Source organism: Micromesistius poutassou (assembly GCF_964030765.1).
Source record: "Micromesistius poutassou genome assembly, chromosome: 6".
NCBI classification, from domain to species: Eukaryota; Metazoa; Chordata; class Actinopteri; order Gadiformes; family Gadidae; genus Micromesistius; species Micromesistius poutassou.
In genome coordinates, this window is record NC_140276.1 from 4,640,475 (window position 1) to 4,654,642 (window position 14,168).

The 14,168-nt window shown below is 45.0% G+C and overlaps 1 protein-coding gene across 2 annotated transcripts in view; it reads right to left on the minus strand.

The window, feature by feature from the left end:
- LOC311345522 (glutamate receptor 3) overlaps positions 1-14,168 on the minus strand; it is a gene marked incomplete at both ends in the record, with an annotated part of 83,177 nt that overhangs the window by 17,061 nt on the left and 51,948 nt on the right. For both annotated transcript variants that reach the window (XM_084469942.1, XM_084469941.1), the window contains 6 exons: positions 91-297; positions 2,273-2,380; positions 4,873-4,977; positions 5,840-6,007; positions 7,236-7,397; positions 10,117-10,170. In XM_084469942.1, the coding sequence (XP_084326068.1) occupies positions 91-297; positions 2,273-2,380; positions 4,873-4,977; positions 5,840-6,007; positions 7,236-7,397; positions 10,117-10,170 (804 nt within the window). The remainder of the gene's footprint in view (positions 1-90; positions 298-2,272; positions 2,381-4,872; positions 4,978-5,839; positions 6,008-7,235; positions 7,398-10,116; positions 10,171-14,168) is intronic.

A 14,168-nucleotide genomic window follows, 5' to 3' on the forward strand; every position in this document is an offset into this window, starting at 1 on the left:
TAAGACAAGAAAAATGAGATCTCCTCTCATGTTGAAGTTCCTTGCAAACTGTCATGTAATCAGTGAAGGCGAGTCTCCCCCAGTACTCACCCCGTAGACCAGTTCGCCCACCATCCCGTTCCACGTCTTAGTCTCAGGGTCGCGGGCTCCGTACTTCCCATCCATTACTATAGACAGTTTGTACTTAATTCCAACATGTTTGGCAATCTCAGATGCTAAATCAACGCAGTAGCCTTCATATCTGTCATTGCCCTCCAGATGCAAATGATTTTTCTTGTACATCACATAAGGCGCTTCCTGTAGATTCAAACACAAGCTGGTTTATTTCACGCATGTGCTGTTGCAGTAGATGAGACATTATTTTTGCATTCCTATAGGCCACACGTTCAACATACTAGATGCGTCTTTGCACACACACATGCGAGGAGCAGGCCCTGCAAGCACAAACCACCACAAAAAACATCATCCCAACCACATAAACACACACACACACACACACACACACACACACATGACACACACTCACACACACACTCACACACACACACACACGCTCTGAAATCACATCCATGCGGTCATGCATGCATAGCTGATGTGCCACACATGCACGTGTGCATGTACGGATATCAGCAGAACCGTCAGGTGGTCACACTGTTTCACCAAGCTGTGACAGCAGGCAGACACCCCTCTACAACCCCTGTTTTCGCTTTATCTTTTTTTTTTAGCCCACGGGGATCACAGGTTTGAGTTGGAAAGGGATAAAGGAGGGTAAGGGGAGTGGGGGGCGTGGGGGAGGGGGGGGGGGCGGGGGAAGAGGTGGGGGGGGTGGGGGGGAAGGACATACATATATACATACTATACATATATTTTTTTTTTACTAGCGTGGGGAAGGAGCCAGGCCAGAATGTGTTCTAATGGGACTAGGGGATCAGGTAGGCAGGGTGTGGTTAGCTTAGGGTGGGGATGGTCATGGGAATGTGGATGGGTTCATAAGTAAATGCCAGTGACAGGAGCGGGATCAGAGAGAGCCCCATAGTATCTGGACACATCCAAGCACATTGCACCAATGCGCCGCCGAGGAAAAAAAAAAAAGGCTGTTGCATTCCAGAAAACAATAAGAAAAAAACGACCAACTAAAAGAAATGAAATAAAGCCATTGTTTGCTTACCCCAAAAAGCAAAAAAAATAATTACCCAACACAAATACTATAAATATATTCCAATAAATACATCAGGAGAATAGGAACATGCTATTTTCCCTCTCCTTGTCAAAACACTGGCGCGGTGTCTTTTCCCTTTTTTCTCTTAGCACATGATCATTAAAAGACAAAAGGGGGCTTCCCTTCGAGAGAATGCATTGTCATTACAGCCACACGCAAATACGGTGCAAGTGGGGAGCAATGGTTTGTTTGTTCTGTGTTGAACATATCCCTCGCACCATGGCTCCAATGAGAGTTTTCCCTTTCTTTGTTTTCTTTTTTCTCTCTGGCGTTAACACATGTTTAGGTCCTCGCTGTATTCCTAACCCATATGTTAAGTGTTTCCCTACGCTCCACAACAAACACCTCGTTCCCTTCGGGGAATGATGATGCACTGGGACTGTGTAGGAGGCGTTTTTTTTTCTTTCATTTACATTTGATTCGATTGTTTACATGGAAAGATGCTGTATCCGCCGTCCTCCTATGACAATACCCCAGCCGGAGATTGTCAGTAAGGTATGACATGCTTCTCCTCGGATAGTGAATGGAGGATATTACTCAACACAGATCAATCTCGGGAGCAATGCAAAATAGATTGGAGGGGAAATAACGGGAAAAGCGCCCCACTCCTCCACTATGACTTATTTTGCTTTGCCCAGCTTGTGAAACCATTGCTGTGTTACCCGCTAGTCATTTGACGGCCAGTCTATCCCAAGTGTCAAAGCACATTTACTTGATGAGAGATAGGTCTACTTACGTATGCGTTTGTATGTGTTTTGAAATTGATGGAGTCAACCACGATATATATTTTTTATACCATTATTGTGATGTCACTGCTACGACAGGCCACTGAAGTATGGAAAATCAAAATGCTTTGGCACCCACACGGATACAGTTGAAACACTCATTCGCGTGATCGACTGTTTCAACATGTAGTGAGTGGATGGAAAGCAAACACAAAAAAGATGTGGTTCTGCTCAACCCAGGACAGAATGTGTCGACTCGTCAGAATCGACACCCGTGACACTGAGCGGCAGAAAGTTGGGAACACTTAAAACTGCATGGAAAGTGTACCATAATAGTAGTGACCACAATCGTTCGGTTTTCCACAGAGGAGGACTCGTTGGTGACCTGCTGGTCCATAATATTTACAAAGCGCTCGTATTCGTTCCAGTATCCGATCTGAAAAAAGAGATATAGAGAGAGAGAGAGAGAGAGAGAGAGAGAGAGAGAAAGAGAGAAACATAAAATGGTGGTTATGGCCATGCAGCCACCGACTCCATCTCCACCTCCTCCATCACCCTACAAGTGAGAGACCAGAGACATTATCTCAGCATTTCTTAGAGATGGCGGGGGCGCTAGACTTATGATGCAGGGGAGGAGGGGTGATGGTGGGAGTGGGAGGGGGGGGGGTGGTGGTCATTAATGGAACCCAAGATTTCCCAGGGGCATGTTGCTTCTGCCCCGGTGTCAGACTGAGAGCAGCAGCAGCAGCTGACTGGAATATAAAAAACAACAAAGAAAAACAACAGAAGCCCGAGCCATATGAGGTGATACCACCGGACCATATAGCTATCGTAAACCCAGCATTGAATTAGCATGGTGATCACGTCAGACACTGCGGATGTGAGTGAGTGGTTCACTATGCCGACGGACCTCGACGAGGCTGCAGCTGTGAAGTGCATCGGCGGGATTATGCACGATAGGAGTATCCTCCCCACGCAGCAACGGCGGAGCATCAAGCACCGCTCCACACCTTCAGCACGCCGGCTTTTTTCATGATAAATAATTTATATTCCGGCCTGTGAACTGCACACACACTTAATAATTGATCATCAACATGCCACTGCCTCCCCCGGCTGCATCGCCAGGTTCCTGCCACTGCACTTACTTTGTATTCTGCGATGCAGATGCTTAATTCAAACCAATGTCAAGTGTTTGTTTGCCCATCTGACATAATGGATGGTCTGGCTGACGATGAAACGTGTTGCGTGTGTGGCTGCCAACACTCTAAACGTTGCTGGCTCGCATGTGCCCTTCACATCTGGTAGGCATTTCCTGGGATCTTTGAAAGTCTGGGGAGATTCAGGTGTATCCCCGTCAGGGCTGACGAAAGGGGGCGCTAAGCGAACAGTGAGTTTTCCTCACACTTCAGGGGGTCGCGGCTCGGCTGCAAACAGCCACGTTGAGGACACGCTTCTACTCTGTAGCATGAGATTAAGAAGGGCGTTACACTGTTGACCGCCGCGATGCATCAGTGCTGTTTTGACAACGGTACGCCAGTGCCACCGCTGCGGCGGGGCCTCCGCCACGCAGAGTCAGAGTGCACCACCGCGGAGGCCAGGCTGATCTGGCCGGGAGCAGCTGGGACATATATCAAGCCATACATCACTGTTGACAGTCCAGCCTGGAACCTTCATCTTCTAACTGTCAGCAGGGTGACTAGGGGGGCTCCGGGTCCTGACTAACTACTGCCCGGCCCTGTTCGTGGTCCCGTACTCTCCCTTTTCCCTGACCTCATTTTCCCCCCTCCCTCTCTACCTCCCTCTCTTGACTTCATCCCACCATCCATCCATCCCTCTCCTTGATCTCTTTGTTTGGCTGTCTGGGGAAGGGAAGGCTTTGAGGGCCCCGCCGCGTGATGCTAATTTGTGAAGTATGGGCCCGTAGAAGCCTGGCGAGCAGGCAGCAGAACCATACGTCAAGTTCAGACTCCAGGGCCCAGCACTCTTGCGCAGGCTAACGAGAGAGGGAGCCGGGAAGCGAGCTCATCTTCTTGGATGAGGTTGTGAAAGGAAAAAGCAGAGGTCATCACATGGTACTAGTTATGATGTGAGCGTACCGCTGGGAATCACCTTTGTGAAGAAGAGCCAGGAGAATTCTTGGATCGCCTTTACAGTAATTGGCTATTTGAACGGCAATTACTGTCACCAAGGAAGGAATAAAAGGAATGAAATTAATATCTCTCTTTATGGAGTGCGCCGGACCATAACTAGTCACACCTAACTCTTTTGATGGGAGGCTGTTCAGATCTGCTGGCACTGGGTGACTGATGTGAGCCACGATGCTTGGCACACATCATCTTAATGGCTTATGCCGCGGCTACCTATTGACACCTCTCTGCTCTCGTCTAGCCAGGCCTGGCCGAACCCTCACTGAAACACTGCCAGGGTGTTTGTGTTTTTATCTGCTGTTTTACCCCGTTCCTTTCTCCTCCAATAGCAGCAGGGCAGCAGTGAAGTTTTGTTTCATGTACGCACACACATAGTGACACCTCGAAGCAATTCGATTAGACGGTTGTCAGGAAATCTCACAGGGAAAGTTTGACGTGCCAAAAACCCCATTGGTGAAGCATTCATTGCCAACGCTGCTCTGACAGATGGGCTGATCAATCTTAATGGAGAGGATTTCAAAGTGAGCCATCCCATAATGCAGTACATGTAGGTGGAAGGGTGCAGCCATATGTCACGGCCCTGGCACGTGAGAGTTATGCTCTGGACCTTGATGTCTGACAGCTAGATGTTTGACAGATGTTACTTGTTTTTGGCTTATGAGGCAAAAAAATACAGCGGGGAGTTAGAATAAACAAAGGATAACATGGATTATCTTTACATTCTGGCCAATATCGTAAATATAAATGTATAGTGGAGATATAGCTTGACAATCTCACTTACCTTTCTGGGCCCACCGATTTTCATCTCATAGACGTCGATGGTGAAGTTGGTTCTCCGGCCGTAGTTGTCAAACTGGATGTTCCCAGTCATGCCTTGCACTTGAACCTGTCATGTGGGGAAATTGGGCCAGCGGGAGGTGAAATGTGTTAACAGTGGTTGAAAGCCATCCTGGTATTAGGATGGTATTATCGTAGCCGTGCTACTGGTGGCCAAGCACCTGCAGAGCGTGCAGATTGTTAGCAGACGGATGGGCTGGATAAGGGCTGAATGTTTGATGTATTCTTGTAATCACATTGGGCTTATGAGGGATGAGTATATTGCAGCGTACACAACATTTCACCAGTGCAATACAGTTTCATTTTCTCTTAATTTCTTCCCTTTTCTTAATATACAATATTATACTCTCTTGCTTTCTATTTCCCTCTCGATTCCTCTTGCCCTCTTTCTCTCACTGTTGCCATGACCAGGTCCCATTCTTTTTGTCTCTCTCTTCCCGACCGTTTTTAGTTCTCTCTCTCCCCTTACCCTTTTTAGGCCTCTCTCTCTTGCTCTCCTTCTCCCTACTCTACCGTTTTCAGGGATCTTTCTCTCTCCCTCGCCCCTTACATTTTCAGGCTCTCTCTTCCCCAATTTTTTTCAGGGCAGTCACTTTCTCTCTCTCTCTCTCTCTCTCTCTCTCTCTCTCTCTCTCTCTCTCTCTCTCTCTCTCTCTCTCTCTCTCACTACCCTACCATTTTCAAAGCTCTCTCTCTCTTTCTCTCTCTCCCCCACAGTTTTCAGGGCAGCCCCTCTCTCTATCTCCCTCCTGTGTTCCGGTCTCTCTATATCTCTCTCTCCTAACATTTTCAATGCTCTCTCTCTTTCTCTCTCTCCCCTACCGTTTTCAGTTCTCTCTCTCTCTCTCTCTCTCTCTCTCTCTCTCTCTCTCTCTCTCTCTCTCTCTCTCTCTCTCTCTCTCTCTCCTTACCGTCTTCAGGGCTCTCTCTATGTCAATGCCCTGGCTCCAGGGCACGGCGGGGTTGGCCAGGCAGTCCCCGGCGCTGCCGCGGCGAGACACGTCCACGCGCTGCCGCCGCAGATAGCGGAAGGCCTCGGCGATCACCAGGATGGCGTCGTGGGTCAGAGCAGACGTGTACTGCGGATAAAACAGAGAGGGATTACGACGCCCGTCCCCTCAGCAGCTGTACTGAGTCACGGGTTAGCTGAGTGAAGCGATTCAGGTGTTGAAACACATCTTACGCAGCGCACAAATGAGTCGTTTAGCACACGTGTCAAACCGCGCAACAATCTTCAGGCAAGTGTCAGGCTGTGTTAATTAAATTTATTTGTTTTGGTCAATCCCGTTGCATGACGGAAATTGGGAAAACAAGGGAATGGCTCAAAGTACAGAGCGAAGTCGGTGGGTTGGCGATGGGGGAAGTGCAATTCAATGCTTGGTAAATGTTGTTGTGCAACAATGGTTGATGTATTAACTTACGTTTTGTCCTTGTAGGGTAACACATGATAAGGTGAAGAGCATTACATGTGTCTGTTTGTACCAGGGAGTAGTCAAGCGAGACGATAGTTGCATATGCAAAGTCTCTGTATGTTCACCATTTGCTCCTCACAATCACATGTAGGAATACTGTTTCCATGTGTTTTATTAGGGATGAAGTTGAAAGAAGAACAAATGATTTGTTGTTGATGGATCTAACCACTGTGCACGATGGATCTAAACACTTGCACAAATGGGATTCAAACTCTTTGGTCGATTCAGTTGTTTTAATTCTGGAATCCAATTAATGGACCAACCATTGTATATCGCTGCGGTAATTGGTGTTTAATTGCTATGGACTATGTGTGATTTAACAGAAAAGTAAGAGTAAGAGTCTGATTTTAAACCGTTTTGTAGTTTTAAGTCTGCTGATAACCCTACGTACCGACAAACTTACCTTACCGACAAACTTAACAAACTTGACCTTTGCAGCCAGTATAGCCCAAGCTGTTTGTTAACCACCACACCATGACAAAATCTAATTGAATGTCATTCCAAATCAATTTCTTCCTTGGTCATTGTTTAATTAGATGTAAATTGAGGCTGAGGTATAACCTCGCTTTGGACTCCCTGTCAATATATTGATTACTCTTGCGGGGGAAGGGGATGCCAAGAGGACAACGAAAACAAAAGGGAAGGAAGAGATGAAGAGCCAATGGGGTAGAAAGTGTATGAGAGGAGGAGTTGAAAAGACAGCGCAAGAGAGAGAGAGAGCGAGAGAGCGAGAGAGAGAGAGAGAGAACGAGAGAGAGGGAGAGAGAGTGTTTGAAGTCTAGAAGAAAACCAATGCTGGCGCTAGACGCGCACGCATCCTAGCTCTCCAGGCTACCTTCAGAGGCGTGCTGCTGGCTTCTGGGAATTCTCTTTCATCCAGGCGATCCCAGCGTTGCATAAACTGCTGCACAATCGGATTCTCAGGGTTGATGATCTGGAACCCAGAGATGTTGGCGCCACCAGCAAAGACCTTGTCCAAGCTCACGTTGGAAAACCCCTGAGATCACACAGGAACATAGTTGAATTCAAATTCAAATACATTATATTTATATGTATATATATAAATAAAACATAAATGGTTGCATAATTTTCATAAAATATGGAAATATACAATAACTTTATATATATATATATATCTCAGATCACTTTCATTTCAAGTTAATATTTGACCATAGCAACATATTTGTATTTGGCTGTATGGGATCTGGAAAATCCACGCCTGTTTTTGTAGAAATTTTTTATATTTGATATCATCAGTACCCATTTTTTTCTGATAGAATTTGTTTTCACATTTGTGGAAGCATTACAAGTTCGTACAAACATTAAAACCCCATCTTGAAAACAACACATTTTATAATTAAGTTATGGTTTTATCGGAATAAGAACGTCATGCGTCTGTTAACATGTTGAGAGGAAATCTTTGTGTCAACAAGTTCAGTGATAAACAACAAGTGACTGTATTTATATAAGCATGGCAGGTCGTGTAAACCAGATGTTTGTTTTATTTTGTAAATAGGTTGAATTGCTTTCAATCCAAATCTGCCCTTTCCCACAGAGGGAGATTAAAGATATTCAATGTTTACGATGATGTTGAAACTGTCATTTCCTTCATGCTAAGGTCATGTCAGTGCGGTGACGGGACCTGTGGTTTCTGTGGTTAAATTGGTGGCTTCAAAATAAAGCACTACAGTACAAAGCCTAAGGATTTGTTTTGTAGACTGCAGTGTTAAAATTAAAGCCAGCCATGGGAACAGCAGAGAGAAGAAAGAGTGGTGGCCCCCTCAAACAAGGTGCAACGTGAACGATTATTTGTTTAAAACATCGGAAAATAAACTACAATTATCAACAGAGTGTGAACATCTAACAGTTTTGATGTTATTACAAAGATGTCTATGTATTAAGTTACCGAGATATTTACTTAAAGGTACAGTGTGTAGAATTTAAAGGCATCTAGCAGAACTGACTTGGCTGAAATAGGATATAATATTCATAAGTATGTTTCAATTAGTGTATAATCTCATGAAAATAAGAATTGTTTTTGTTACCTAGAGGGAAAAAAAAGTGTTTTGGGCTAAAAGCTGTAGGAAGGAGGGGGTGTGTTATCCCAATGGCTACCACCCATTTGTGATTATCTTTTAGTACCGTCGCTGTGTAGGAGTGTTATAATGAGCGTTGTTGTATCTGAAATGTGCCGCACATCATGGCGTTCTACTATAAAGGGTCCTAGAAGTCTAATGTTCTCTCAGACGCGGACATCAAAATGAACCACTGGCCAGGAACTGCCACACACCGTGGCGTTATACTCGTGTCCTAGAAGTGTACTAGAAGTTAAACCCTCTCTTGGACATCAATTGCTGCACAGATGGACCTGCACACATCCACACACAGCATGGCATTGTATATGTGCTGTAGAAGCTTAACCCTCTCTCAAAGGCAGGCAAAAAATAAACATCCTACAGTTCTATAGATCTGTGATTGGTTTTGAGGACATTATTGAGGAGGAAGTTGGTATCCAAAACAAAGTTGTGATACTGCACAACTTTGCACCGTCCGAACTGCACCGTCATAGCTTATAAAGACTTGTGGTATATTTGAACTGAAAGAGTTAATAGGATTGTTAAGTTTGTTGATGCACTTGTCAGAAAAGTCAATTAAATTCATCTGAGTGTGGAGGTAATAATTCGCCCAAATCTTACTGTGCGTTCACACCAAACACGACGGGGCGACACGACTCCATACAAAGCCAACGTAGAGACGCGTATCAGGCGACATATGTCGCAAGAAAAACCTGTGGCAAGATTTCACTTGTGGCGCGGCATGAGCGCCCTGTCACGGGCGAGCGCGTTCACGAGGATCTCTTGAAATATTTGAACTTTGCCGCGACATTCGCGTGATGACAGCCAATCAGCGTTCACTCCCTGAGAGACGTAACGTAACAGCCAATCAGCGTTCAACCAACCGTTCCCTGCAGTCCGGAGTTAACTGCAGCATGGAGAAGAGAGGAGAGTGATTGTTGCCGTTTGCGACTCCTGGAGCTCTATATATAATATTATATAATATAATATTAAATGTCTATATAATATAATATATAATATCACGGCCAAAAGCTGTGTGTGCCTCCAGATGATATTTTCAATAGAGTTTCTGGTACTTCCACAACAACTCAATTTCCTCATAAACGCCCGACTATATTCGCGTGATAAAACTTGCACAAATAACTACAGCGACGGATTATGACTTGTTGTGCGACAAAACTCAGGCGTCACCGCGACCAGGCGACAAATGTGTCTTTTGGTGTGAACGCACATTTACACATTGCCCTTTTAAAACAAACTCTTCAAATGATCATCACTTAATAAGCTAAAGTTAGGAGGAAATTACTGTCCTACAGTCCTTGCTGGCAAAGTTTACAAGGTTGATGCTAAGATGTTTTAATCTCATTATTATTATTATTATTTCATATACATTTATTTTCATAAATGATGATAAAAACAAAAAATAAATGATTACTGACTACTACAACTGTAATAATAACTCAATTTTCGTCAAATACAAGAATTGCGAACACAAGAACACAAACACATATAGACACCCAATACATATGTTGGTGTGTGTTGTTGGCCGAGGAGTATATAGTGGTACATTAATCCCGTCATGAGGAACATTAAGGCGGGGATTCGACCCTCATGCCGCTTGATCACTGGATAGTTACTCACAAGATTGGCCAGAATGTAGTGGTAGCCACGGCTGTTCTTCCCCAGAGCCACAACCTGTGGGAGGGAAGATCAATACAGCAAGTCAACCGTGAGATGAGATCCAAAGACACAGGCCCGGCACAGTAATCATTGTAAATGTGCAAACTTGGCAGGCAGCATTAGAGAGCTTGAACCGACAGTGAAGTTGAAAACAAATCGGCGGTCGGTCTCCGATGGAGCCAGCCCCAGAGACGGAACAATTAGGAGAGAGCATTAATGAGGGAGGAGCCGTTAACGAGGAGGGAGCGTACTGTAACGACCTGTAACGTTTCCTCCTCGCTATGGAGTGCTCCGCCGCGGTTCACGGCGAAGCTCAAGGATTGGAGAAAAACACATAAAAGGAAGATATTTTCAAAAGGTGTTTACAATGAGATGTGCGCCGTCTGCCGCTGCTTTTGAAACTCTCACACCTTCCCAGCATAACAGCATGTATGGCCCACGCAGCACCGCCGAAAATAGCACGCAAGGCTCTAAGCCTTCGCATCTCTGCGAGGTCTAACAATATGGTTTTCGTTTCCTTTTTGTTCTTCCTGCTCTTTTCCTTGTTCCGGTCAAGATGAAGGCGGACAACAAGTTTCCGGGTGAACTCTGGAACATTATAACGATACGGATTGGTCACGATGCCGTGGTGCCCGCACACAAAACTGGACATGGCTTTCCACAAGGGGGCTCATAATAGTGTTCTGTTATGGAAGATTTCTGACGTTTGTTAGCGGAATGGGAGTGAATGCTGGGGGCTCGCCATGTGCAGCCTGACAAGCGTGAGTGTGTGGGTGTGTGTGTGTGTGTGTGTGTGTCTGTTTTCCAGCCTGTGTTCTACAAACATGGCAGGAAAAGCAGCGTTGTGGGGGGAAATCAGTATGTTTGCCCGACTCTGTTCTGGCGCGGACTTTGTCACAACAACAAACAGTCTGACAGTGTGTGGACACATTTGTGCCTGTGTGTAAGTGAGGGAATGGGCGTAGTGGGGTAGGGTGATGGCTGTGTTGTAATTGTTGTAAAATTACCTATTTGTTTCTGTGGACCATTAGCCACGAATCCGATTCAACCCAGTGTATAGATTGTTGCAAGGGGGGAACCATTAGCAGTGAAGGGTTGGGGAGACTATAGGTGGGCTTTCGGATCTCAAAACACTGTCTCTTGATGAGCTACTGCCTCAACTCCATGGTTGTTATCGAGTCGCCTGAATGACCACAGGAATGACCACCGGCGTTCACACAGGTAGGTAGAGTTTATCATGAAAAAGCGGATTGTTATGGTCAAACAATACATTTTTAGTATTAACACGCTGCTCAAATCAAGTTGTCCATCCCCCAAAAATGACAGATTTCCTTGTTAATTATGATTTATTTAATGAGCTAAGCGTGGATGAGTAGTGGAAAGATTTTGCATCGGGGCCTCACAACGCCCACCAACTGTTCTAAATCACTGTAAACCAAGTCCTCTCGTGGCTTATTGCTTGATTAGAAACCCGGTAGGCAAATGGTTCACACACAGGCCAAATGAAGATAACAAATGAAAAAAAGCAACCATACTTGAAGGCATAACATAATAGGAACTGAATTAAGCACAAGCTTGACAAGTGTACGCATGCGATCAGATAATTTCATACCATTCATTATAAGTATTCACAGAGGGCGAAATAACGGGGTGAGGAAAATGCATTGTGAATAACTGCTTATTAAACCACTCGACACACAGAATCACAGTTCTGGCAGTGGATGGAGTGGAATGATGTGTCTGCATTGGTGTTGTTATCTGTGGGCGGTGCCGGCAGTGACGGCCAGCAGGTAGGCAACAGTACTGGGCATGGGTAGGGTCTGTCCCAGCCAGAGAGAGACCCCGTTGTCCAATCCCCTCACGAGGGACACACCAGCCTCACGGATCAAGTGAAGCCATTTCTTCCCCCCTTTTGTCAACCGGCGAATGGGGAGTTTCACAAAGGATGGCGCATGAGGGAGCACGAAACAACTCCTCCCTCATCTGTCACTGCCATTAACTGCTTCAACCTCCAACCTCTTTGTTAAGTGAAAAAGAGAGTCTGGAGATTCATGATTGATTTAAAAAGAAGAGACTTTGGGTTTGGACCAAAATGTTCACAGTCTACCTGTAGGCATTCTCTGAGCTTAACACCATTACAGGTTCATTAAAAAGTCATGTATCTAAAAATGTATTGTAGGATAAGCGCATGGCTAAATTCCAAAATTAGAACAGTAAATAGGATTCAAATCCGGAGTGTGCAAAGGAAAGGTTTAAAACATCAATCTTTTCCCAGACCATGGCTGCAGGTGGAACTATAGTTCCTCTTTAGTCTTTGCTCCTGTTTGTAATTAGACCTTCCTTGACATTTGCTGCTCTGCTGTATTCCCCCCCCAAGGCCATGCACTCTTTTTTAGTTGCACTCTCCCTTCCCCGTCCACGCCAACCTTTTGCTCTGTGAGATCCGGGGGCGAACACTGAGTCCTGCTCCGTGAGCGTGTGATCGGCCGCGGCTGCAGCCTGGCCGGATCCACCGACCACAGCGCAACCTTGGGCCGGGGCACAGCGTGTTCTTAATGACACAGAGCAACACCTCACCTCGGGCCAGAGCCACAGAGCCACCGCATACCTTTTTTTTGGGAGGGGATAATTAGGCGGTGCACGGTGCCCAGCTCCCATCGAGTGGAACACATTTCAATATCGCCCCGGCGTTCACCGAGAAGCTCCTCTCTGCCTCCCCTCCCCCCCCCCACGGCTAAAGAAGCAGGTAGCAAGCGCCACCTCTTGCAAGCGGCACGGCTTTAATCTAATTTCCTCTGAAATTGGTTTATAGTCAAACATTCGCTGCATACCCCCGCCCCCCCCCAGCCGTCACCCAACACATAACAACCACTCTTTATCTAGATATGAGATGTGGAATCATATTATTAAAGTAATGGCCGCCATAAAGGTAGTCAGAATCAACTGAATCGGACTATAGTGTCTTTGTCATGCTAATACTAGGTGTAATACTAAAACTACCACTAGTAATACAACACTTCTAATGACATTGACTGCTAATGACTGCTAATGACTGCTATTACTATTACTGCTAGACTGGTACTAGTATTACTACAACTTATAATATGCATAATGGTAACCATAACAATAATTATAGACTATTAGCAACTACTGATGCTATTGATGACCTGTACATTTTAGTGGTATTATAAGCATAGTTGTGCATATTAAGAACCATAAGTACGTGAAAGTCAAAATGCCTTTCAGGTTCACATAACTATAATTTACATAACATATGTACACACACACACACACACAGGAACACACATGCAAACACGTGTTTAATCTGACTTTGCCTGTCCTGTTTAACCCTCACACACATTGATCCCAGTGTTTCCCCTACGATTCTTTCCATTAGCGGTGCTGAGGTTTGTGTGAGGTGCACTATGCTGATGTGCGTGTGCACAGTGCTGATGCGCACGTGCACAGCACTGACGTGCGTTGGTGCAGAGAGCTTTCGATGTAGCCATTGATTCCAGTAGGGCTCTGATGCATTCCAATACAAACAGTCTCATACAATGGTAAAACAAAACATCATAACAATAAATTGAATGCAACATTGTTTTGCCATTAATGTTTGCACAAATACAGTTTTAACTCTGCGGTTTGTAGCCATCAAAGCATCTGGGTTTCATAATACTGTTGCTTGCGCTCTGTACAATCAAATATGTAGACTACTATCTATTATTAACTTGTTGTGTGTTGCCTTTTCTCTTTATCCTTCCTACATTAAGCCTAAACCCATTCATTGGAGAGTATGCCACCTACAGTATCAACCCTTGTGTTTTATTCTTCTATATCTGAACACTATTCTGCTCTCAGTATTTTTCCACAATATTTTTCAAAAGACAATAAAAACAATGTAACCACCACGGAGGGTACAGTAGGGGGCATCTACGATATATAAATAGGTTTTTCAATTAAAATAATAGCATTTGGAACACCCAAAATGATTTGTAATAAAAATATTTCTA